At 43.2% G+C, this 25863-nt stretch overlaps 1 protein-coding gene across 3 annotated transcripts in view; it reads right to left on the bottom strand.

The window, feature by feature from the left end:
* NECAB2 (N-terminal EF-hand calcium binding protein 2) overlaps positions 1 to 25863 on the bottom strand; it is a 268082-nt gene that overhangs the window by 39098 nt on the left and 203121 nt on the right. For all 3 annotated transcript variants that reach the window (XM_069740424.1, XM_069740426.1, XM_069740427.1), the window contains one exon: positions 2762 to 2898. In XM_069740424.1, the coding sequence (XP_069596525.1) occupies positions 2762 to 2898 (137 nt within the window). The remainder of the gene's footprint in view (positions 1 to 2761; positions 2899 to 25863) is intronic.

Genomic DNA, 25863 nt, shown 5'->3' with positions numbered 1-25863 from the left:
TGTTTAGGTTCTCAACATCCAATAGGAAAGTTGAAAGAATGATCTATGGTGATTTCACATCCTACGGTCTCCCTCTATGATTGGTACACTAAAGATGAGGTGAGGAATGGCACATCAGTATGGTGACAAGAAAGCATTAAAGCTATGAAAACCTTTACACTCATTTTGTTATGGTTCATTTGCTTATACACAGTAGTTCAGTGTGTGGAGAGGGGAAGAAGCATTTAGGTCATAGGGAGTAGAGATCACACAAGCTGTACTGTGTCACAATCTCAATATATACTAGGTCGGAAAAAGTGTCACTTTCCAAGTTAATAACTTGGTTTCTTTTTGTTTTGTATCTCCACTACAGATCTACTGAGAAAGTACGAGTAATGGGAATTTCCTTGTATCCCTATGTCTTATTACTGGGATACTTTATCGCCTTTCTGCAGTACACACCAGAAGCACCTCGCAAATAACACTCTGTAGTTGGAGGTGGTGAGGAGTTTTAAGATCAGTATTTTTTTTTTATAAAAATGGATTTACTATTTAGGGCCATATGGTGAAATATTTCCACACAGATAAAAACGTCATGATAATTATCAATAATTAGATGTTATTGTCCAAATCCTGTGAGCGAGGCCTAGAAAAGAAGTCACCGACTTAGCTGAAGTCAACGCATGCTATTAATGGAGATCATTCCAAGAGACCGTTTGTGTCCTGAATAGAAGTGGCATTTTTAATATCTCTCGGCAGTTACGCTCCGACAGTTTCCATGGTTACACTGAGCGATTTTCATCTCTATGGAGACATATGACCCAGACCAACATAAAACTGTAGTCCTGTGTGCCGCCATATCTCCGCTACTTTTGTCATCTTTGTTATTCTTAAAAAATGGCAATCGTCCTGCCCGTTACCTCGTGTTTTTTTCCTGCGCTCGCATGTACTTCACTTTTAGCAGTATCCGAGCGCTCTGACCTATTTTGCTTGACACTAAGCATCTCTGCAACTTTTCAGTGTCTGTATATGTCAACATCTTCTCCATTAATAATTGGCTTTTACTCTGCCGCCACCATTCTTACATTCGCTTTTGCATTTCCTTTACTTTTTGGGACTGATTCATCAAAAGTTTTACTTCAGAAAATGGATGTCAAAACTTTGAAAAGTCACATTTTGCCCACACTAGGAGTTATGCAAAAAGTGTTGTGACTTTTTGTGTTTTTTTTTTTTTTTTTTACCAGTTTGACTCCGCTCTGCTCAAATAGGTGAAGACGGGCGGGACAGGGTCATGGTCACACTCGCCTGTCATCATATATGCTGAAGCTTTGTATGGCAGAAATCCCACTCCTGACTAGAGGAGCATTTCTCGTGCAGAACACAGAGGAGCATGTCACATTAGTATAAAAAACATTCCCACACAGGTCCGATGTAATCCAGCATTTCTCCTCAACGTTCCCCGAACCTGGCTCGCGAGACTCGGCAACTTTGAAGAGCAAAACCGGTTTCAGTCTGTCAGTGATTTGAGACTGGGACGGAGGTTTACCTTCCAACAAGACAATGACCCAAAGCATACTGATAAAGCCACACTCAAGTAGCTTAAGAGGAAACGTGTAAATGTTTTGGAGTGGCCTACTCAAAGCCCAAACCTTAATCCAATTGATAATCTATGGTCAGACTTGAAGACATCTGTTACCCAGATGAAACCATCTAACTTGAAGGAGCTGGAACAGTTTTGCCTTGAGAAATGGGCAAAAATCCCAACGAAAAGATATACAAAGTTTACAGAGACTTATCCAAAGCAACTTGCAGCTGTAAATGCCGCAAAAGGAGGCTCTACAAAGTACTGACTTTAGGTGAGTGAATAGTTATGAACACTGAAGTTGGCAGTTATTTTGTCTTATTTGTTTGCTTCACAATAAAAAGAAAACCGAATGTTCACAGTTGTGGGCATGCTCTTTACATGAACTGATGTAAACCCTCAACAAAACCAGAGAAATTCATCTATATGTATTTTGAGGCCACATATGGCAAAATCGTTGCTTTTCCTTCCTGTTATTATGACTTTTTTAATATTCTGGAATAAAAATCTAATTTTGTAAGGACTATCCTCTGGAGCCTCGGTGTTCTTGGTTATTCCATAATCTGATGTCCTCTTACCCTGAAACTTAAAAAACACATTTGAAGTGGTAGCCACAAGGCTACTGTAGGTATACATCATGTATATTTCCTATGAGCTCTGGTGCAGTGGTTTTAACTCTCTATTTCACAAGAAAACAGACATTCTATGAGGGCTTTGCATGCATAGTTGTAAAACATCCCTTTGCTGCTAACAAGCCTGAAGGAAGGTACAGGGAATTTACAATTCTGTGTAATGTAGCTAAAGTGTATGCTGAAGTAGCAGTTGCACTCTGACCCAAGGGCCTGTGCCTGAGATGAACAAGGCCCTTCCACTACATAAGACAACCAGGATACTGAGCAGCTTGGCTTCGCAGTGAACTGACGTCACATACTTTCAGCACAGAATCATAATGGTAGATAGTAGAATGTGTAATCCAAATGTCTAGCCTCTCAGACTTTCTTCTGCAGGGCAGGAGGTAAAGAACATCAGCACCGCAGCCTTTATATTGAATTCTACTCCACATTCACGTCGCCCAGTTATTAGGAGCTCGCAAGGGAAAGACTAGAACCAAATTTCAATACTAATACTAGTTTATGGAATCGCTATCTATGAAAAATAACACAAAGTATTAAAACATCGGTATGTTTCTAGGTAGCTCACCTGATGGGATTAGTTTGCTCATCTATAGCGTCTACGGCACTCTCCACAGAGCTGAGAAGAGACTGGATCTGGTTGGCGGTCTCCTTCAGCAAAAACCGTGTTACAAACTGGTCAACATTGGTACCCCTCTCATACACCTGTGGAGATAAGATGGCGATGTGGTAATACTCATCATTAATGGTGGGCAGGGAGTTTCAGCAGCCCAGGAAATTCCAAGGCAACGTATCACATCTAGAAAACAAAAGTCTTTTGCTGGAATCAAGGATATATATTCTCATGCAGTGAAGCAGCGGTGTGGGGGAGGATAAGATCGCACCATCGCCACTGTGTCTTGTAGCGATGCTAGCCACTGCCGATCAGTTGCGATGAATTTGTCAATGGCACTCTGAGTAGGCAGTGCCTAAGATGACAAAGCCTATATAGTACAATGAAATGGGTGTTATTATTTCTGTCACTACCTATGCAGAGCACAGCAGCCTTTGACCAACCCATCTCAACTACTGAGCTCTGCGTAAAGCAGCAGCTAACAAAAGAAGACAGAATTGTGCAGCGTTGGCTTCAATAAAAACTAATAATATATTTTATGTTATACACTTTTTGTGCATTCTGTGGGGAAGCTTTCCCTGCCATTATATCGGGACTATGGGGCTGCTGGTGCCACTATGGCGTAAGTGTGAGGGGACCTACTGAATGCGGCTTACGATCATCTATCAGACTTTATTGTGGCTCTCTAGGAAAGGTTGGGAACCACTTATTTAAGAGCTCAAATAGAGGCAGCCACCCCCAGTATGGAGGAAGGAGGTATGGCATTTCCTAGTAGGTACTGGCAGATGCGGTTTAACCATAACATCACTGAGAACAGCGTTTTTTCAAATTACACCAGCTGACCAATGATAGTTTGAAGTCCAACTTATGTTGGAGCAAAATCCAATAATCTTTATTAATAATATATTTACAATATAAAAAGGTACAGAAATATTTGGGAATTTTGTTGGACGTTAAACTATCATGAGACTTTATTAAGTACGTCTGGAGCCTCACCGGCTTTGTCCGTGCACCGGCACTTATCACTTGTGGGATCAACACATACACATCAAGCAGCGGTGAGGATCATCTAAGAATACTATTCATCTACACTTTGCAAGAACCATACAAATGCTAATGAACAAAGAAAAATCTTACCGATAAACCTTGTTTCAGTATTTTCTAACCGGAGAGTCTCTTTACTGTGAAACTATGTTAACAATGTGTTTCATAGATTGCAAGTCCCTACAATAATATTATGCATGTTTTGGTTAGTTTACTCGAAGGTTGATTTTTGTTGGGCGAGTTGCAATTTTGACTGATAATCACCTTATTATGCACTAAAAAGCAGGAAAACAAATCCAAATGGGATGAAATGGTAAAAAAATGCAATTTCACTATTAGTTTCGGAGTTTCGTTTTGACGGCATTTTAATGTAAGATACCAATGACCTGGCACCACAATTCTGCAGGTCAGTACGATTACGACGATACCAAACTTTTATAGTCTTTCTTTTACATGTTTTAAAAAAAATATTGGCTTGTGTCGCCAATTTCTGACAGCTGGAAGAAGGTTTGTTTTTTTAGTGTGTCGGGCTGTAGGTTTTTTTATACCATTTTGGGGTACAGATTTTATTAACTTTTTAATTTTGGGGTTTAGCTGGGGTTCACAAAAATGGCAATTCTGCTCAATTTTTTTGTTACTGTGGCATTTACTATATGAAATATACAAAATATATACCATATACGAAAATACATAGCGCCCAAAGCGCTGCTCAGTCCGGATCATGGGCACAGTCTCAGTGTCCCAGCACAGGGACACACTAACTTTTTTTGCTGAGGTATCCTGTTAACTAGGGGTAGTCCTTCAAAGAAGCCAACAATATTTGAGTAATTCCTTGATACGATCTTTGAAGTGACTCCAAACTTCAGAGCATCTTTTAGGCCGGGATCACACATGCGAGAAACACGTCCGTGTTTCGCATGTGAAATCCAAGCTCTGGCGCCGGCACTTGGGAGCGGAGCGTGCGCCTCCATGTGTTGCTACGCGGCCGCACGCTCCGCTCTGGAGTGCCGGCGCCAGAGCTTGGATTTCACATGCGAGACACGGACGTGTTTCTCGCATGTGTGATCCCGGCCTTAAAGGGAGTCTACCAGAAGGATGTCATCCCCCCAAACTATTTATATGCACATACAACTCTTTCAAACACAACTCCAGCAATATCTTTACATGGCCAGTCCGTTGTTCCGTTACTGAGAAATCAGTGTTGGAATTCATTTGCAATTTAAGTTGAAAGACTATTATAGTTCTGAAGCCTCTCTCACTCCAGCTCTATTTCCTGTCAAGCACCGTCTCCTCCGGTCTGACTGACAGCCTCTGTGCTTTGTGACTTCAGGCATAGGAGACATCAGTGAAACAGAAGGAGGTGGTACTGCATGATGAATAGAGCTGGAGTGACAGAGGCTTCAAATTGCCATTTGTATATCAATTCAAACGGTAATTGCTCCGTAATGGAGGAGTGGACTGGCCATGTAATTATATCGTTATTCTTCTAAATGTGCATATAAGTAGTCTGGGAGGGTGAAATCCTGCAGAGAGATTCTCCTTAATATTGATAGTTCAGCATTTCAATAATACCTTGGGTGTCAAAGATGTAAAGACTCTCCTTGAGGAAAGCAATAAGAAGATGTAGGGATGCTTATTAGTTACGCAATGCTCGTCTAGAAATGTAAATATGCAAATAGCCGCTTCACAGAGGAAAATTAGGGATTCTAGTGCCAATTATTGGACGGAGCAAACCTACAAATCGATATCAATTCTTTAATGAGCCTTGCCACATGACTTAGGATAAGAAGCCAAACCAGACCCTCTATTTGCTCTTATAGGTTAGAGGGTTTTAGCCCCCCATTGGTGCAAAGCAGGAGAACTAGTTGGCGTGGTCAGATGCTTTTGATTGGACCGAAGGGATAAATTAGCATATGGAGACTCATAAGTTATGCAATGCTCCCCATGGAAATTAATTATGCAAGTAGCCTCTTCACAGAGAAAGAAGGCAGGGAATCTAGAGGAATTTATTAGGAATCTATTAGTAACAACCAGAAAAGTCAATATCGGCCCTTTAAAATAGATTTTCACTGATGAGGGGCAACAACCTTGAAACATATGTCTGCAAATATGAGTTACAGCTAAACCAGCAACTCAATAATTATAGAGTCGATATTGACTTTTAGGATTGCTACTTCCTACAGGAGGCATTGTAGTGGCTGTGCTCTTCCTCTGTGAGAAAATCGAGCAATAATAAATACAGTAAACTCTCCATCTAAGAAAATGTCATTTCCAAGACTTCCTCCCTGGCAAGCACAGCGGCACTTACTGCAGCGTGAGACTTCGAAAAACAATCACATTAACGCCTCATTATTTTAGGTGCCCTGGTCTGTATCTCTCAAGAGATTAATTTAAGACTGAAGTACATGAAAAATCATATTTAAGGGAGCGAGCTGCAATTTAACCAAGATAAAATAGTAACAATAACTAACGAAACAACACACAATTTATCCGACTTTCTACGGTTAACCATTTAAGTAATGGAATGGCTGGCAACATAGAGTGCAGTGATGCCAATGGAGCGCCGTGTCACGCATTCAATAATGTGTTAATGAAATCCGGAGCTCGAGTTAAATATGAGCAATTTATTATTTTAGGCAGCGAGGGCAAAGAAAGGGTTATCACAGCGGGAGAGGGAGACTCGCCGCTTCCAATTTATAATTAAGAAGTAAAAATGACTGTGCTCGTTATCTGGATAACACAAAGCGGTCTCCTCGCTAATCATCTGCGTAAAACAAACACCCATCTGAACTCTGCTCGCCGCAGTCTGCTCGCCGCTAGCTGCCAGGACGAGATTCTTTTGTTCCTTTATTCTGCATGACAATTTGCTGCAGAGACAGGATATTTTTACTCACTTTATTCTGTCAGTATAGCGCAGGCGAGGGGAAGGATTTTATTTTCAAAGGATCAGGAGCATATAAAGGTGTCAGCTCCTCGCGCAAAAAGAAGCCGCGGTGCTGGATAAACTTTGGGTGACCTGCCTGATCGATGTGGTTTTTCAGATTTATAAAAGAAAATCTGTGTGTAAGCACTCCAATAGTGTGGCCAATATGGTCACATTCACGTAAACCTGTCTCAGAGACATAAGAGAAGGGCTATCATCCGTGTCGCACTGGAGTGCCAAGGGCCCACCAATAACACTGACGATCCACTTTTCACCTGCACACAAATATTACCCTGGTGCACAAATTTATGTATATTTCTATAAAATAATAAACTGGGTACAGAAGCGTAGCCACCAGGGGGGCAACGCTCCGGGCCCCACGCTCTGTGGGGGCCCACCCAGAGCTACGCTACTGTAACTGTTTCAGCGTGTACAGCGCGCCGATACAGTTACATTCTGCAGTAGAGCATGGAGATTCGATCTCCCTTCAGTGCCACCAGGCCCCACCCATCATCACAGGTTCAGCTGTATCGGCTAGATGCCAATACAGCTGACCGCACTGATGAGAGAGCGAGCGTTATGCCCCCTCCCCATCATCCCCCTCGCAGCATTGGACATCACTGATGCTGACACTGACAGGGGTTGTGATGACATCACTATCCGGCGCCCATGGTCCAGAGGTATGCGGGCGCTCAGAGCAGCGGAGGAACCAGGAAGAAGAAGAGAGGTGAGTATTTTTTTTATGGGGGCTGCCTTATACTACAAAGTCTGCCTATGGGAGGCTTCCTTTTACTACAGAGACTGCCTATAGGGGGATTCCTTATACTATAGAGTCTGCCTATGGGGGGGCTTCCTTATACTGCAGTCTGCCAATGGGTGGATTCCTTACACTACAGAGTCTGCCTATGGGGAGGCTTCCTTATACTAGAATTTGCCTATGGGGGGAATCCTTATACTACAGAGTCTGCATATGGGGGGATTCCTCGTACTACAGAGTCTGCCTATGGGGGGCTGCCTTATACTACAGAGTCTGCCAATGAGGGCTGGCTTATGGTATATAGTCTGACGATGGGGAGCTGCCCTGTGCTAGAGCCTGCCTATGGGGGGCTGCCTTATACTGCAGAGTCTGCCTATGGGGGCTGCTTTAAACTACAGAGTCTGCCTATAGGGGCTGCCTTATGCTATAGAGTCTGCCTATGGAGGCTGCCTTATGTTATAGGGCCTCCCTATGGGGGCTGCCTTATGTTATAGGGCCTACCTATGGAGGCTGCCTTATGCTGTAGAATCTGCCTATGGGGGTGCATTATACAATATAGAGTAGGTCTATGGGGAGTGCATTACACTATATTGAGGACTATCTGGTGCATTATACTATACGGAGGCTCTCTAGGGGGCCATCATTCACTGTGGAGATTACAGTGAGGGGCCATCATACAGTGTTGGATCCATCAAACAGCTTGGGGGCTACTAAGGGGTCAGTATACTGTGTGGGTGGTACTATACAGTGAAGGGGCATTATACTGTGTATAAGAGAGCATCATACCTGTTGTGAATTCTGTGGCTGAATTCACTCCTGTGGTCACAAGTGGTACTGCAGCTTCTGAGCTTCCTCCCTCAGGTGTTCTGGTGAGCTCGTTAACTGCTTCATTACTTAACTCCGCCTGATGCTGCTATCCTTGCTCCTTGTCAATGTTTCAGTGTTGGATCTGAGCTTCTCCTGATTGTTCCTGTGACCTGCTGCTCTGTATAGCTAAGTGCCTTTTGCTTTTTTGTTGCTTTTTTTCTGTCCAGCTTGTCTTTTGTTTTGCTGGAAGCTCTGAGACGCAAAGGGTGTACCGCCGTGCCGTTAGTTCGGCACGGTGGGTTTTTTTTGCCCCCTTTGCGTGGTTTTGCTTTAGGGTTTTTTGTAGACTGCAAAGTTCGCTTTACTGTCCTCGCTCTGTCCTAGAATATCGGGCCCCACTTTGCTGAATCTATTTCATCCCTACGTTTTGTCTTTTCATCTTACTCACAGTCATTATATGTGGGGGGCTGCCTTTTCCTTTGGGGAATTTCTCTGGGGCAAGTCAGGCCTATTTTTCTATCTTCAGGCTAGCTAGTTTCTTAGGCTGTGCCGAGTTGCCTAGGTAGTTGTTAGGCGCAATCCACAGCCGCTTTTAGTTGTGTTTAGGATAGGATCAGGTGTGCAGTCTACAGAGTTTCCACGTCTCAGAGCTCGTTCTTGTATTTTTGGGTATTTGTCAGATCACTGTGTGCGCTCTGATCGCTAAGCACACTGTGTTTCTGGATTGCCTTCATAACACCTGTCATTAGCAAACATAACAGTACAAGGAGCCTAACTAATGATTCTCAATAGAGGGAAAGAAAAAGTTGTGCCATCATTTTTTTTTTTTTTCTGCTCTGTGTTCACTTTTTTTTTTTTCTCCTAGACATTTGGGTGATTCTGGACACAGGTGTGGACATGGATATTCAGGGTCTGTGCTCTTCAATGGATAATCTCGTTATAAATGTACAAAAAATTCAAGATACTATTGATCAGAAATCTATGTTAGAACCAAGAATTCCTATTCCTGATTTGTTTTTTGGAGATAGAACTAAGTTTCTAAGTTTCAAAAATATTTGTAAGCTATTTCTGGCCTTGAAACCTCATTCTTCTGGTAATCCTATTCAACAGGTTTTGATTATTATTTCTTTTTTGCGCGGTGACCCTCAAGACTGGGCATTTTCTCTTGCGCCAGGAGACCCTGCATTGAGTAGTGTCGATGCGTTTTTCCTGGCGCTTGGATTGCTGTACGATGAGCCTAATTCAGTGGATCAGGCTGAGAAAAATTTGCTGGCTTTGTGCCAGGGTCAGGATGATATAGAAGTATATTGTCAGAAATTTAGGAAATGGTCAGTACTCACTCAGTGGAATGAATCTGCGCTGGCAGCTTTGTTCAGAAAGGGTCTCTCTGAGGCTCTTAAGGATGTCGTGGGATTTCCTATGCCTGCTGGTTTGAATGAGTCTTTGTCTTTGGCCATTCAGATCGGTCGACGCTTGCGCGAGCGTAAATCTGTGCACCATTTGGCGGTACTGCCTGAGGTTAAACCTGAGCCTATGCAGTGCGATAGGACTATGACTAGAGTTGAACGGCAGGAATACAGACGTCTGAATGGTCTGTTTCTACTGTGGTGATTCCACTCATGCTATTTCTGATTGTCCTAAGCGCACTAAGCGGTCCGCTAGGTCTGCCGTCATTGGTACTGTACAGTCCAAATTCCTTCTGTCCATTACCTTGATATGCTCTTTGTCGTCGTTTCCTGTCATGGCGTTTGTGGATTCGGGCGCTGCCCTGAATCTGATGGATTTGGATTATGCTAAACGTTGTGGGTTTTTCTTGGAGCCTTTGCGGTGTCCTATTCCATTGAGAGGAATTGATGCTACACCTTTGGCCAAGAATAAACCTCAATACTGGGCCCAGCTGACCATGTGCATGGCTCCTGCACATCAGGAAGTTATTCGCTTTCTGGTGTTGCATAATCTGCATGATGTGGTCGTGTTGGGGTTGCCATGGCTACAAACCCATAATCCAGTATTGGATTGGAATTCCATGTCGGTATCCAGCTGGGGTTGTCAGGGGGTACATGGTGATGTTCCATTTTTGTCGATTTCGTCATCCACCCCTTCTGAGGTCCCAGAATTCTTGTCTGATTATCAGGATGTATTTGAAGAGCCCAAGTCCGATGCTCTACCTCCGCATAGGGATTGTGATTGTGCTATCAATTTGATTCCTGGTAGTAAATTCCCTAAAGGTCAATTATTTAATTTATCCGTGCCCGAACACGCCGCTATGCGCAGTTATGTGAAGGAATCCCTGGAGAAGGGACATATTCGCCCATCGTCATCACCACTGGGAGCAGGGTTCTTCTTTGTAGCCAAGAAGGATGGTTCGCTGAGACCGTGTATTGATTACCGCCTTCTTAATAAGATCACTGTTAAATTTCAGTATCCCTTGCCATTGTTATCTGACTTGTTTGCTCGGATTAAGGGGGCTAGTTGGTTCACTAAGATAGATCTTCGTGGTGCGTATAATCTGGTGAGAATCAGGCAAGGAGATGAATGGAAAACTGCATTCAATACGCCCGAGGGTCATTTTGAGTATCTAGTGATGCCGTTCGGACTTGCCAATGCTCCATCTGTGTTTCAGTCTTTTATGCATGACATCTTCCGTGAGTATCTGGATAAATTCCTGATTGTTTACTTGGATGACATTTTGATCTTCTCAGATGATTTGGAGTCTCATGTGAAGCAGGTCAGAATGGTTTTTCAGGTCCTGCGTGCTAACTCTTTGTTTGTGAAGGGATCAAAGTGTCTCTTCGGTGTGCAGAAAGTTTCATTTTTGGGGTTCATCTTTACCCCTTCTACTATCGAGATGGATCCAGTTAAGGTCCAAGCCATCCAGGATTGGATTCAGCCGACATCTCTGAAAAGTCTGCAAAAGTTCCTGGGCTTTGCTAATTTTTATCGTCGCTTCATCTGTAATTTTTCTAGCATTGCCAAACCATTGACCGATTTGACCAAGAAGGGTGCTGATTTGGTTAATTGGTCTTCTGCTGCTGTGGAAGCTTTTCAGGAGTTGAAGCGTCGTTTTTGTTCTGCCCCTGTGTTGTGTCAGCCAGATGTTTCTCTTCCGTTCCAGGTCGAGGTTGATGCTTCTGAGATTGGAGCAGGGGCGGTTTTGTCAGAGAGGTTCTGATTGCTCAGTGATGAAACCATGTGCTTTCTTTTCCAGGAAGTTTTCGCCCGCTGAGCGTAATTATGATGTGGGCAATCGAGAGTTGCTGGCCATGAAGTGGGCATTCGAGGAGTGGCGTCATTGGCTTGAAGGAGCTAAGCATCGCGTGGTGGTATTGACTGATCATAAGAACTTGACTTATCTCGAGTCTGCCAAGCGCTTGAATCCTAGACAGGCCCGTTGGTCGTTATTTTTTGCCCGCTTCGACTTTGTGATTTCGTACCTTCCGGGCTCTAAAAATGTGAAGGCGGATGCTCTGTCTAGGAGTTTTGTGCCCGACTCTCCGGGTTTATCTGAGCCAGCGGGTATCCTCAAGGAAGGAGTCATTGTGTCTGCCATCTCCCCTGATTTGCGGCGGGTGCTGCAAAAATTTCAGGCGAATAAACCTGATCGTTGTCCAGCAGAGAAACTGTTCGTCCCTGATAGGTGGACTAATAAACTTATCTCTGAACTTCATTGTTCAGTGTTGGCTGGTCATCCTGGAATCTTTGGTACCAGAGAGTTAGTGGCTAGATCCTTCTGGTGGCCATCTCTGTCACGGGATGTACGTACTTTTGTGCAGTCCTGTGGGATTTGTGCTAGGGCTAAGCCCTGCTGTTCTCGTGCTAGTGGGTTGCTTTTGCCCTTGCCGGTCCCAAAGAGGCCTTGGACACATATTTCGATGGATTTCATTTCTGACCTTCCCGTTTCTCAAAAGATGTCAGTCATTTGGGTGGTCTGTGATCGCTTTTCTAAAATGGTCCATCTGGTGCCCTTGGCTAAATTGCCTTCCTCCTCTGATTTGGTACCTTTGTTCTTTCAGCATGTGGTTCGGTTGCATGGCATTCCTGAGAATATTGTTTCTGACAGAGGTTCCCAGTTTGTTTCAAGGTTTTGGCGAGCCTTTTGTGGTAGGATGGGCATTGACCTATCCTTTTCCTCGGCTTTCCATCCTCAGACTAATGGCCAGACCGAACGAACCAATCAGACCTTGGAAACATATCTGAGATGTTTTGTTTCTGCAGACCAGGATGATTGGGTGTCCTTTTTGCCGTTGGCCGAGTTCGCCCTTAATAATCGGGCCAGCTCGGCTACCTTGGTTTCTCCATTTTTTTGCAATTCTGGGTTCCATCCTCGTTTCTCTTCAGGACAGGTTGAGTCTTCGGACTGTCCTGGTGTGGATTCTGTGGTGGATAGGTTGCAGCAGATCTGGACTCAGGTAGTGGACAATTTGATCTTGTCCCAGGAGAAAGCTCAACTTTTCGCTAATCGCAGACGCCGTGTGGGTCCCCGACTTCGTGTTGGGGATCTGGTTTGGTTATCTTCTCGTCATATTCCTATGAAGGTTTCCTCTCCTAAATTTAAACCTCGTTTTATTGGTCCGTATAGGATTTCTGAGGTTCTCAGTCCTGTGTCTTTTCGTTTGACCCTCCCAGACTCCTTTTCCATACATAATGTATTCCATAGGTCGTTGTTGCGGAGATACGTGGCACCTATGGTTCCATCTGTTGAGCCTCCTGCCCCGGTATTGGTGGAGGGGGAATTGGAGTATATTGTGGAGAAGATTTTGGATTCTCGTGTTTCTAGACGGAAACTCCAGTATCTGGTTAAATGGAAGGGTTATGCTCAGGAAGATAATTCCTGGGTTTTTGCCTCTGATGTTCATGCTTCCGATCTTGTTCGTGCCTTTCATGCGGCTCATCCTGGTCGGCCTGGGGGCTCTGGTGAGGGTTCGGTGACCCCTCCTCAAGGGGGGGGTACTGTTGTGAATTCTGTGGCTGAATTCACTCCTGTGGTCACAAGTGGTACTGCAGCTTCTGAGCTTCCTCCCTCAGGTGTTCTGGTGAGCTCGTTAACTGCTTCATTACTTAACTCCGCCTGATGCTGCTATCCTTGCTCCTTGTCAATGTTTCAGTGTTGGATCTGAGCTTCTCCTGATTGTTCCTGTGACCTGCTGCTCTGTATAGCTAAGTGCTTTTTGCTTTTTTGTTGCTTTTTTTCTGTCCAGCTTGTCTTTTGTTTTGCTGGAAGCTCTGAGACGCAAAGGGTGTACCGCCGTGCCGTTAGTTCGGCACGGTGGGTTTTTTTTGCCCCCTTTGCGTGGTTTTGCTTTAGGGTTTTTTGTAGACTGCAAAGTTCGCTTTACTGTCCTCGCTCTGTCCTAGAATATCGGGCCCCACTTTGCTGAATCTATTTCATCCCTACGTTTTGTCTTTTCATCTTACTCACAGTCATTATATGTGGGGGGCTGCCTTTTCCTTTGGGGAATTTCTCTGGGGCAAGTCAGGCCTATTTTTCTATCTTCAGGCTAGCTAGTTTCTTAGGCTGTGCCGAGTTGCCTAGGTAGTTGTTAGGTGCAATCCACAGCCGCTTTTAGTTGTGTTTAGGATAGGATCAGGTGTGCAGTCTACAGAGTTTCCACGTCTCAGAGCTCGTTCTTGTATTTTTGGGTATTTGTCAGATCACTGTGTGCGCTCTGATCGCTAAGCACACTGTGTTTCTGGATTGCCTTCATAACACCTGTCATTAGCAAACATAACACATACCATCAATAGGGGAGCTGTACAGGGGGGAGACTCGGGACATTATTAAATGTAAAGTGGGCACTTATAATGTTATGGGGAATTCAGGTTACTGTGACTATCAAAGGGGCAAACAGGACAATATTACTTTCTAGGTGGCAAAATAAGGGCAGTTTTCTAGGGCACTTGCACCCGGCATTACTATATTCTAGAGGGTTGCTTTAGAATTTAGAGGGCACAGTGAACCACACAATAGGTGCAGTAATGGGGACACATACGGCAGCAGCGGCTCAGTTTTGGGGTATCAGAAGGATGAGGAGTTTGTGCAGGTTGGGAGTAGATGGTGATGCAGCTGGTAATGTGAGAATTGAAACATGTCTTTGTTGTAATCTCTGCAGCCAAGTCCTGGCTGGAAGAGGTTGTCATGTCGGTCTGGGCCAGATGGAAAAGACAGGAAAAGTGTACGATTCCGTCAGCTGTAAGTCATTATCTGTAACTGTGCGGTGATCTCTTATATGTTCTGTAGCAACAGCTATACTCACTATCAGGCGCCTGCATTGCCAGAACAGCTTTGGCACTGAAAGAGAGTATAGCTGTTATTTTACATGGGGGAAAAATATAGTGATTGAGAATGGCTTGTCTGAGTAGTGGACAGTCCCTATAAGACTTCCTTAATAGTAGGACCATCGTGATAAATTGCACTCAGAGCTTGGGAGAATTTCAATTTCCAATTATGACTGCACAAACAAGTACCGTAATAAATTTTATTGACTGGTTTATGGTCTGAACTGGGTCACAGTCTACCATCTTGCAATCTGCTGATGTAAAAGCCTCTGTGAGTCAGTCCTCTGCCATCATTAGGGCAGGATCACACAACCACTTTCTCCACATCCTAAAAGAACTGTCCGATTACATTGCTTTTTTTACATCAGGTTTTTTCAGACGTGGAGAGAAACAAAAAATAGAGTTTCTCCACCTCTTCCATTCTGACATTCTGTGAAAATCAGACCACACTCGAATGTCATCCAAGTGCCAACCGATCTTTTTCACAGATCCACAGACTTGCTTTGCAGTTTTGATACAACAATTGTTTCAAAAATTGGACAGGTCTCCGATTTTTTTTCCGCGGACCACTTGATCCGAGGAAAGAAAAAATCAAACATTTGCACGGCCCCACAGAATATCAAAGCTTCAAGTGTTGTCCATTAAAACCACAGATAGCACTCGTCGAGACAGTCAGTCCTGTGCACGAGCCCTTAGAATGGTGCGATGCGACTGTCGCCAGCCCGGCCGATCAACTATTGTAAAAGGACGAGGCGACAAAATAAAAAACAACTGCAACTACGTAAACATCCGCAAGTATGGCAAGTATGTGGGTACACATCACCAGTCGCGCTCAATTACCTCCTACTGGGCACATACACTCATGGATTACTCTCGTACCAACTGGGATTTATTTTTAAAACTCAGCATCTACTTTATATCTCTAAACTATATTTTAGATTGAATAGGAAATAGTCATAAAGTAAATGTAGGACTTATTTGCATATTACTGTATTCTTTTTATTAAAAAGATAATAGATTTTTGTAATTAATGTCTTGAAAAACACAAAAATATGGCTTAGCTGACCAGCGCTCATCATGTAGGTAGTCTGATTATGGCACCCAGTTTGGGTCATACTGACAATGCTATCTTGGGCTATGTTCACATTATGTTCAATTGAAGCCCTGGAAAACCAGATTAATTCCCTTAGTGACAGAGCCAATTTGGTACTTAATGACCGGGCCAATTTTTGCAATTCTGACCACTGTCACTTTATGAGGTTATAACTCTGAAACGCTTTAACAGGTCCGGCTGAATCAGAGACTGTTTTTTCGTGACATATTGTACTTCATCATAGTGGTAACATTTCTACGATATTACTTGCGATTATTTATGAAAAAAATGAAAATATGGCGAAAATTTTTAAAATTTTGCAATTTTCAAACTTTGTATTTTTATGCCCTTAAATCAGAGAGATATGTCACAAAAATAGTTAATAAATAACATTTCCCACATGTCTACTTTACATCAGCACAATTTTGGAAACTATTTTTTTTTGTTAGGGAGTTATAAGGGTTAAAAGTTGACCAGCAATTTCTCATTTTTACAACACCATTTTTTTTTTAGGGACCACATCACATTTGAAGTCATTTTGAGGGGTCTATATGGTAGAAAATAACCAAGTGTGACACCATTCTAAAAACTGCACCCCTCAAGGTTCTCAAAAACACATTCAAGAAGTTTATTAACCCTTAACATGCTTCACAGGAACTGAAACAATGTGGAAGGAAAAAATGAACATTTAACTTTTTTTGCAAACATTTTACTTCAGAACGATTTTTTTTTATTTTCACAAGTGTAAAAACAGAAATTTAACCATAAATTTTGTTGTGCAATGTCTCCTGAATACGCCGATACCCCATATGTGAGGGTAAACCACTGTTTGGGCGCACCGCAGAGCTTGGAAGAGAATGAGCGCCGTTTGACTTTTTCAATGCAGAATTGGCAGGAATTGAGATCGGACGCCATGTCACCTTTAGAGAGCCCCTGATGTGCCTAAACAGCGGAAACGCTCCACAATTAACACCATTTTGGAAACTAGACCCCTTAAGGAACTTATCTAGATGTGTGGTGAGCACTTTGAACCCCCATGTGCTTCACAGAAGTTTATAACGTAGAGCCGTGAAAATAAAAAATCGCATTAGTTTATACAAAAATGATATTTTCGCCCACAACTTCTTATTTTCACAAGGGTAACAGGAGAAATTGGACCACAAAAGTTGTTGTGCAATTTCTCCTGAGTACATCGATACCCCATATGTGGGGTAAACCAGAGGTCCCCAACTCCAGTCCTCAAGGCCCACCAACAGGTCATGTTTTCAGGATTTCCTTTGCATTGCACAGGTGATGCAATTATTACCTGGGCAAGACTAAGGAAATCCTGAAAACATGACATGTTGGTGGGCCTTGAGGACTGGAGTTGGGGACCTCTGGGGTAAACCACTGTTTGGGCGTATGGCAGAGCTCGGAAGGGAAGGAGCGCTGTTTTGGAATGCAGACTTTGATAGAATCGTCTGTGGGTGTTACGTTGCGTTTGGAGAGCCCCCGATGTACCTAAAAACAGTAGAAACCCCCCATAAGTGACCCCATTTTGGAAACTAGACGCCCCAAGGAACTTACCCATCATAATCCGTTGTTTTGGACAAAAAACGGATCCTGCAAATGTGCCCACAGGATGTATTTTTTGCCCATAGACTTGTATTGCTGACGGATCACGTTGGATGGCCACACGTCGCTTCCATCGTGAACTGGATCGGTTGTGTTTTGGCGGACCGTCGTCACAAAAAAACTTCAATAAAACTTTTTGTGTACATCGCGTCCGCCATTTCCGACTGCGCATGCGTGGCCGTAACTCCGCCCCCTCCTCCCCAGGACATAGACTGGGCAGCGGATGCATTGAAAAACTGCATCTGCTGCCCAAGTTTTGCACAATTTTCACAACGTGCATCGGTACATCAGACCGACGCATTGCGACGGCCCCGTACCGACGCAAGTGTGAAAGAAGCCTAGCCCTAACCCCAAATTTAGCCCCAACCCTAACCCTAAATTTAGCCCCAACCCTAACCCTAAATTTAGCCTCAACTCCTCTAGCTGCCGGCCGGCAGATCATGGCGGGCGCACTGCGCATGCACCCGCCATTTTCTTACCGGATGAAGAAGCCGGCAGGCAGGAGGGGACGCAGGAGGTCCCAGGGACACCGATAAGTATAACAGGGTCCCCAAATCCCCCTATTTCTCTGTCCTCTGATGTGCGATCACATCAGAGGACAGAGAATGACGCATAGTTTGTTTTGTTTGCGTCCGCCGGTAAACAGTTAATCACCGGTGATCGCAAAACAGGAGTCAGTAAGAACCGACCTCGATCATGTTCTTTGGGGTCTCGGCTACCCCTGGCAGCCGAGACCCCAAAGATCTTTCGGGTGCTGGCCGGCGGGCGCACTGCGCAAGCGCCCGCCATTTTTTGGTTGGAACAAGATGGCGGCGCCCATCGGGAGCCACGAGGAGCACCGGGAGAGACAGGTGAGTATCGGGGGCTATCGGGGACACCATTTCTCTGTCCTCTGATGTGCGATCACATCGGAGGACAGAGAAATTAAATGGGAAATCGCGTTTTTTTTTTTTTTTCTTGCGACCGCCGATAAACTGTTAATTACTGGTGATCGTAACCTGGGGCTCGGTAAAAAAAAACCCGAATCATGTTCTCTGGGGTCTCGGCTACCCCCGGAAACCAAGACCCCAGAGAAAATCTGACTCTGGGGGGCGCTATTCACTTTTTCCACAGCACCGTTAATTAACAGCGCTGTGGTTTAAGTACCCTTAACTGCTGCCGTTAAAAGGCATATCGGCGGTCGTTAAGGGGTTAAGATAGAACCTACAAAGGAGCCTTTCACTCTAAAAGAAATAGAGGGGGTCACTTTGTGCTCCTTTGAGCAGTGTTCTTTTTTTTTTTTTGTTATGAAATTACAAAAGCATAATAGCCATGATCTTTGGATTGGGGTGGTTTGGGGGCCTACTTTAATGGTTATTGGTTTATTGGTGAATGGGCGGCTACATGGAGAGGTTTGTGTGTAATTAAGTACATAGCCTTGCTCGAAAGGTTTCCTATTATGGTGGCTTTGGACGTTTGGGGCTGTGAACTGAAAAACAAAAAGTGAGTTTTATGTGCGACAATTTAAGCATGGTTTAATGTATAAGTAACATGTCGGCATGATTGCCACTAGTGATTGCTTTATTGTGGCACCTGGTTTTGAAGTACTTATAATATAAAAGGGAACCTATCACCCATTGGGGACACAAGCTATTACTATGGGCATACAGGTAACAGAATGGTTAGAACAGTCTTACCTGTATGCCTCATAGCTGGGGTCTAGATGTTGAGAAATGCACTTTTAATATTTTAGGTTTATGATTTCTTCTAGGGTGTGTGTTGCCTGGAATAAATCCCTGCCTCCTCTCTTCATTGTAATACCACCTCCCACCCATGCACGTCACACTGCCCTTCGACTTGCAGTTGTGGCACAGTAATCCCTCGCATGCGCCGTGCACTAAAGCGGTTATGAGTACCTTATCTGCGCTTCTAATGGTAGTGTCTTCATCCTGCATATCCTTTAGTCGCAGCAGTAGGTGGAAAAAGAGGGGTGAAGAGCATACATGCTTATGTTTATTAGGGTGCCCTTCGGGCCAACGTGAGGTCGACAGCTTTCTAGTGGTATGAGGGGCTTAAGATGAGGTGAGAAAGGCCTGAAAAGCATTATCATTCAGAAGCTGCACAAGGCTTCTGTATATTGTGGCCCAAACTCCTATCTATAAGGACAGCCTCGATTTCACTTATGACCTTGTCAGAAGAATAAGATGGCAGGTTGATTTTGAAATAGCATGGCTCACTATTACAAACATTTCCTAAAAATTTTCCCCTGTGCTGGCTTCAACTATTCGGTTTGTATTCCTTGTATATATTACTGTCAGTTCAGGCGGTTCCCTCTGGGTGCATTACACAGCCATTAATATGCAGCCAAAAAAGGTTTTATGCAGTGTCTTCACTGGATTAATAAATAGAGATAAATGACATTTCAGTCAATGAAAAACTCTTCATGTTCTAGGTCAAGATATTTTTCTCCTGGCACACAATTTTTTCTCTGCTGCCTAGAAACAGAGCAATTCATCCCGACTGTCTAAGATCTTTGTACAGTTGTGGCCAAAAGTATTGACATCCCTGCAATTCTGTCAGATAATCAGTTTCTTCCTGAAAATGATTGCAATCACAAATTCTTTGGTATTATCTTCATTTAATTTGTCTTAAATGAAAAAACACAAAAGAGAATGAAGCAAAAAGCAAAACATTGATCATTTCACACAAAACTCCAACAATGGGCCAGACAAAAGTATTGGCACCCTCAGCCTAATACTTGGTTGCACAACCTTTAGCCAAAACAGCTGCGACCAACCGCTTCCGGTAACCATCAATGAGTTTCTTTCAATGCTCTGCTGGAATTTTAGACGATTCTTCTTTGGCAAACTGCTCCAGGTCCCTGATATTTGCAGGGTGCCTTCTCCAAACTGCCATTTTTAGATCTCTCCACAGGTGTTCTATGGGATTCAGGTCTGGACTCATTGCTGGCCACCGTAGAAGTCTCCAGTGCTTTCTCTCAAACCATTTTCTAGTGCTTTTTGAAGTGTGTTTTGGGTTATTGTCCTGCTGGAAGACCCATGACCTCTGAGGGAGACCCAGCTTTCTCACACTGGGCCCTACATTATGCTGCAAAATTTGTTGGTAGTCTTCAGACTTCATTAAGCCATGCACACGGTCAAGCAGTCCAGTGCCAGAGGCAGCAAAGCAACCCCAAAACATCAGGGAACCTCCGCCATGTTTGACTGTAGGGACCGTGTTCTTTTCTTTGAATGCCTCTTTCTCTCTTGTAAACTCTATGTTGATGCCTTTGCCCAAAAAGCTCTACTTTTGTCTCATCTGACGAGAGAACATTCTTCCAAAACGTTTTAGGCTTTTTCAGGTAAGTTTTGGCAAACTCCAGCCTGGTTTTTTTATGTCTCGGGGTAAGAAGTGGGGTCTTCCTGGGTCTCCTACCATACAGTCCCTTTTCATTCAGACGCCGACGCATAGTAATGGTTGACACTGTTGTACCCTCGGACTGCAGGGCAGCTTGAACTTGTTTGGATGTTAGTCGAAGTTCTTTATCCAACATCCGCACAATCTTGCGTTGAAATCTCTTGTCAATTTTTCTTTTTTGTCCACATCTAGGGAGGTGAGCTACAGTGCCATGGGCTTTAAATTTATTGATGACACTGCGCACGGTAGACACAGGAACATTCAGGTCTTTGGAGATTGACTTATAGCCTTGAGATTGCTCATGCTTCCTCACAATTTGGTTTCTCAAGTCCTCAGACAGTTCTTTGGTCTTCTTTCTTTTCTCCATGCTCAATGTGGTACACACAAGAACACAGGACAGAGGTTGAGTCAACTTTAATGTCAACTGGCTGCAAGTGTGATTTAGTTATTGCCAACACCTGTTAGATGCCACAGGTAAGTTACAGGTGCTGTTAATTACACAAATTAGAGAAGCATCACATGATTTTTCGAACAGTGCCAATACTTTTCTCCACCCCCTTTTTATGTTTGGTGTGGAATTATTTCCAATTTGGCTTTAGGACAATTCTTTTTGTGTTTTTTTCATTTAAGACAAATTAAATGAAGATAATAATAACAAAGAATTCGTGTTTGCAATCATTTTCAGGAAGAAACTGAGTATTATCTGACAGAATTGCAGGGGTGTCAATACTTTTCGCCATAACTGTATTCTCTAAGAAAGGGACATTTGTCCGGTACTAGCTAAGGATAATAAACTTCAGTAGTGTAGGGATAGATTTATCAACTTGTCACAGCTGTTCAGCTGGAGTAAGAGGGTCCTGAAAACCACCACTGAGGACATATTCAATGTCTAAAGGTTAAGGTGCTCCAAACAGTAGATCTCCTGGGTCTACCATCTACAGGGTTGCCAGCTGTCCATAAATTCTAAGACGTCCATCAAAATTGGGCACTTATGTTGTCCTGCCCATAAAAAAAAAAACTAGGCGTCCCTTATTTTTTTAGAAGCAGAAGAAACTTCTAAACATTATTCTGACTGTAATTCTTTACAGTTCACAGCGAATGCAGCTGCTGTATTCATATCAGAATTATGGGCTATACACATGTATCACTTGTAACCATAATGTGTTAAGATTTTCTAATGTGTCCATAAAAAATATTGTCGGTTCATAATTTTTTGACAAGCAGTCCAAAAAAATTAAACAGTCAAGTTGCCAACCTTGTCCATCTCATCAATAAAAAAAGTATTGTCAATGAAAAAAATCAGTGGCTTTCCCCAAATATCAATTGACTGTGGTATCCCTCCACCATAATCAATAACAGAGCAAAGAAATTGCCTTAGGAGTTACTCAGGAGTGGCTCAAACATACCCCAGTACAGCGTAAATGATCCCAATGTCCATTTTTATCTAGATTTAACAAAACTAGACAACATATTAAGTATTAATGGTGAATCTATCAACATTGAAATTGAACACCAAGACGGAAAAACTGTGTAGTTATGGATATCCCAGTCTTCAAAAAAATGTTATGATATGCAAATAATAAAAAAAATGGCAATTAAATTTTCAAAACACCCACAGTGAGGTTAATAATTGTTATCTGAGGAATGATCTGCCACATTTGCACATAAATCATCAAGGTCCACTGCTGGCAGCTCCCTTTACAATTAATGACTAATGAAGATATGGATGTGCAAAACTGGAGATGGGTCCGGAGACTGCAGGTAACACATTTAGGCCACATGAGTATCCCACAGAAGCACAAGCATTATGCAGCCTGGTATTGCGGTGTTGAAAAAAACGGTTTATGGGACAGTTTGGAAAAATGGCCATAAAACTGGTTCCAACTGATCTATTCTGATCTGAAAGTGAAATTGGACATCACATACCAAGCCAAGGAGTCAAATATTGTCTACACTAACCATCAGAAGGGGTTTGCACAACATTGGGCTATGAGCCAGATATCCAGCTACATGAAGTTCAACCAACCTCACCCCCCTCTCTCTCGAAGGCTATCATGATACAGTGCAACATAGCAATTGAAGCTGGAATGGAGGCCTATCCTTTTCAGTGATGAGTCTCACTTTTGTATTAGACACAATGATTAACAGAGATTGGTCTTGACCATGTGGGCATTGCCATGAAGACACCTTCATGAAGGAATGTCACACTTGTGCTCCTCCAGGCATTATGGTATAAAATGGATAATATACGGTAGCTGCATGAGGAATTCAAGGGAAGGGGCGTTAAGTGAGTATAACTGTATTTGTTAATTTTAAATTAAAAAAAGTAAAAAAGTGTATTTTTTTATTCAAAGAAAAGACTTTATACTTGTTGTGTGTTTATTTACATATAACTATAGAACTAGTAATGGATAGGTGTCTTATTTTTGCCTCTCCATTACTAATCTGTAGGCTTGATTTCACCTGACATTACAAAGGTGACATCAACACAGCAAATATGAACCCCACTTGTCACCGCCACAGCACAGGTGGTAAGAGCCAGACAAAGTGCCAGAGTTAGCACATCTAATAGATGTGTCTTTTCTGGGGTGGCTGCTGGTTGCTATTTTAGGCTTGGGAGGGGGGGGGCAATACCCATGCCCCCCGCCTTACCAGCCTGAGAATACTAGCCCCCATCTGTCTGTTTTAGCTTGGCTGGTTTTCAAAAATAGGGGGGACCTCATGCAGTTTTTTTTTTAAATTAAAGAATTTAAAAAAAATGGTTTGGGGACCCCTCTATTCTTGATAACCAGCCTTGCTGAAGTTGACAACTGAGGGTTGCAACCTACAGCTGTCAGTTTTACCTTGCTGGTTATCAAAAATCTAGTGGAACTTACGCCATTTTTTATTTTATTTATTTATAGCGCAGGCGCCAGCTGATGAATACTCCCATCTCCCGCCACCTGCTCTTGCTGTTATTAGCTGAAGCAGGCGTAGACTGATGGGAGTATTAGTCCCATCAGCCGACGCCTATGATTGGAGGGAAACTTTTTACCTCGAATCATAGCTGCTGGCTCATGCTGTCATCTTACAGCGTGAGAGCAGCGGCTCTCAGACCAGCGGTATTAATTTTACCGCTGATCAGAGGCAGTGTTTGCTGCGCAGTCATGCATTTGACAGCGTGGCAAACACTGGATGTTCAGGCCCCCCATTCATGTGAATGGAGTCAGGGTTCAGGTACTGTTCTGGTACTGACACCGAAAGTTTTTCAACTGTTCGGCCGAACCCGAAAATCCAGGAGTTCGCCAAGCACTACAAAACACCTGTCAACACGTCACTCTACAGTATGGAGCATCATGTGGGGTCATTATTTAGTATGGAGCATCACATGGGGCCATTATTCAGTATGGAGCATTATGTTAGGCCGTTATACTGTATGGAGTACTGTGTGGGGCCATTATCCAGAATGGAGCAATATGTGGGGAGCATTATACAGTATGGATCATTACATGGGGATATTATACTGTATGGAGCATTGTGTGGAGCCATTATACTGTATGGAGCACTATGTGAGACCATTATACAGTATGAAGCACTATGTAGGGCCATTTTATAGTATGGAGCATAATGTGGGGCCATTATACTTCATGGACCTCTGTGTGGGGCCCATTACACTTTATGCAGGACTATGTGGAGCCATTACACTGTATGGATGACTATGTGGAGCCATTATACTGTATGGAGGGTTGTGCTGGGATTACAGTTGAAGAATCATACTGTGATGGGGTCACCATTCTTTACTGTGGTTGTGGAGGAGTTCTCTGTGGGAGTATCATACTGTGCTTGGGAGCACTTTTGTTTGCATCATACTTTATCTGTTTTATTCAAAGTTTTTTTATCCTTTGTTATTACATATTTCAATTAGGCCATTGGGCCATATGCTTTTTACTGGTGTTACATAACATATATTATTCCACTATAATTCCAAAAGTTAATCATTTTATTTGATAAGGAAAAAATTCCTCAATTGTTGACTTTCTTTTTTAACAAATATTAAGGTTGGCCTGCAACTTTCTGCAAAGCTTCTAACTTTGGCCTTCTGTGTATTTGAGTTTGATATCCCTGCCTTAAAAGACTTTTCTCTCATCATGATAAAGGGTAACAATTGCAAAGAGGTTGTAAAAAACAAGCAACTTTGCAATTTTACTTTTGATTAAAAAGCCTCTCCATTCTCAAGAACAGACCTCCACTAGAATAGGTGGCTAGTATCTTAGGCTTGGAGTGCAGCGCTTACATGCTCTTTGATATTGACTATAGCACGCTAATGTATGAGTTGTCTCTCTAATCTAAAACCTCAGTATTTAGGGCACTCTGCGAAAAATAGGTGGGTTTTGAACTGCACTCGATATCTAAAAGTTTCGCTATCACTGTACTAGGGCATATGGATGTCAGAAATGTAGACCCTGCTTGGGTGCAAGGAGCCTGGGTTGGGTGGAAAACACCCCCTCTTTGTTGCTGAGCAAAATAGATACTCTTGCGCTGCACAGGCAAAGCTAGGTGGAGCGTGCGTCATAGACTAAGGGCGGTTGCCAGAAACGCGTCAGAAGATTTTAATGTATTACCTGAACTAGTTCGTGATTTTATGATTTTCAATAAAGAACTTTTACTTTTATCTGCTTCTGTTTGGACGTGTCAAATTTTGCCTATTACTGCTGAGCACACCAGCGAAATTCCTGGCACCCACAGCAGTTCATTCATCTATCTCGCACCCAGCTGATATACAAAGAAAGTGGCGAGTCCTGTTGTGGTGCAATGCATGACTCTGCTCTGTGCACTTCTATGGAAGCAATGGTGTAATATGTGACCCTGCTCCATCCACTTCTATGGGAGCAGTGGTGTGATATCTGATCCTGCTCCGTCCACTTTTATGGGAGCAGTGGTGCAATGCATGATCCTGCTCGGTCTACTTCTATGAGACTAATAAAATAGTGGACAGAGCGGGGGTCATACACTACACTACTGCTCCCATAACAATGTACGGATCGGGGTCAGACATTACACTAATGCTCCCAAAGAAATGGACGAATCAGGATCATGCATTACACCACTGCTCCCTTAGAAGTGGACAGAGAGGGGTCACACATTACACTACTGCATACTGTATGGAG

This window comes from Ranitomeya imitator, chromosome 9, assembly GCF_032444005.1.
Source record: "Ranitomeya imitator isolate aRanImi1 chromosome 9, aRanImi1.pri, whole genome shotgun sequence".
NCBI lineage: Eukaryota > Metazoa > Chordata > Amphibia > Anura > Dendrobatidae > Ranitomeya > Ranitomeya imitator.
This window is presented reverse-complemented; position numbering and strand designations above follow the sequence as displayed.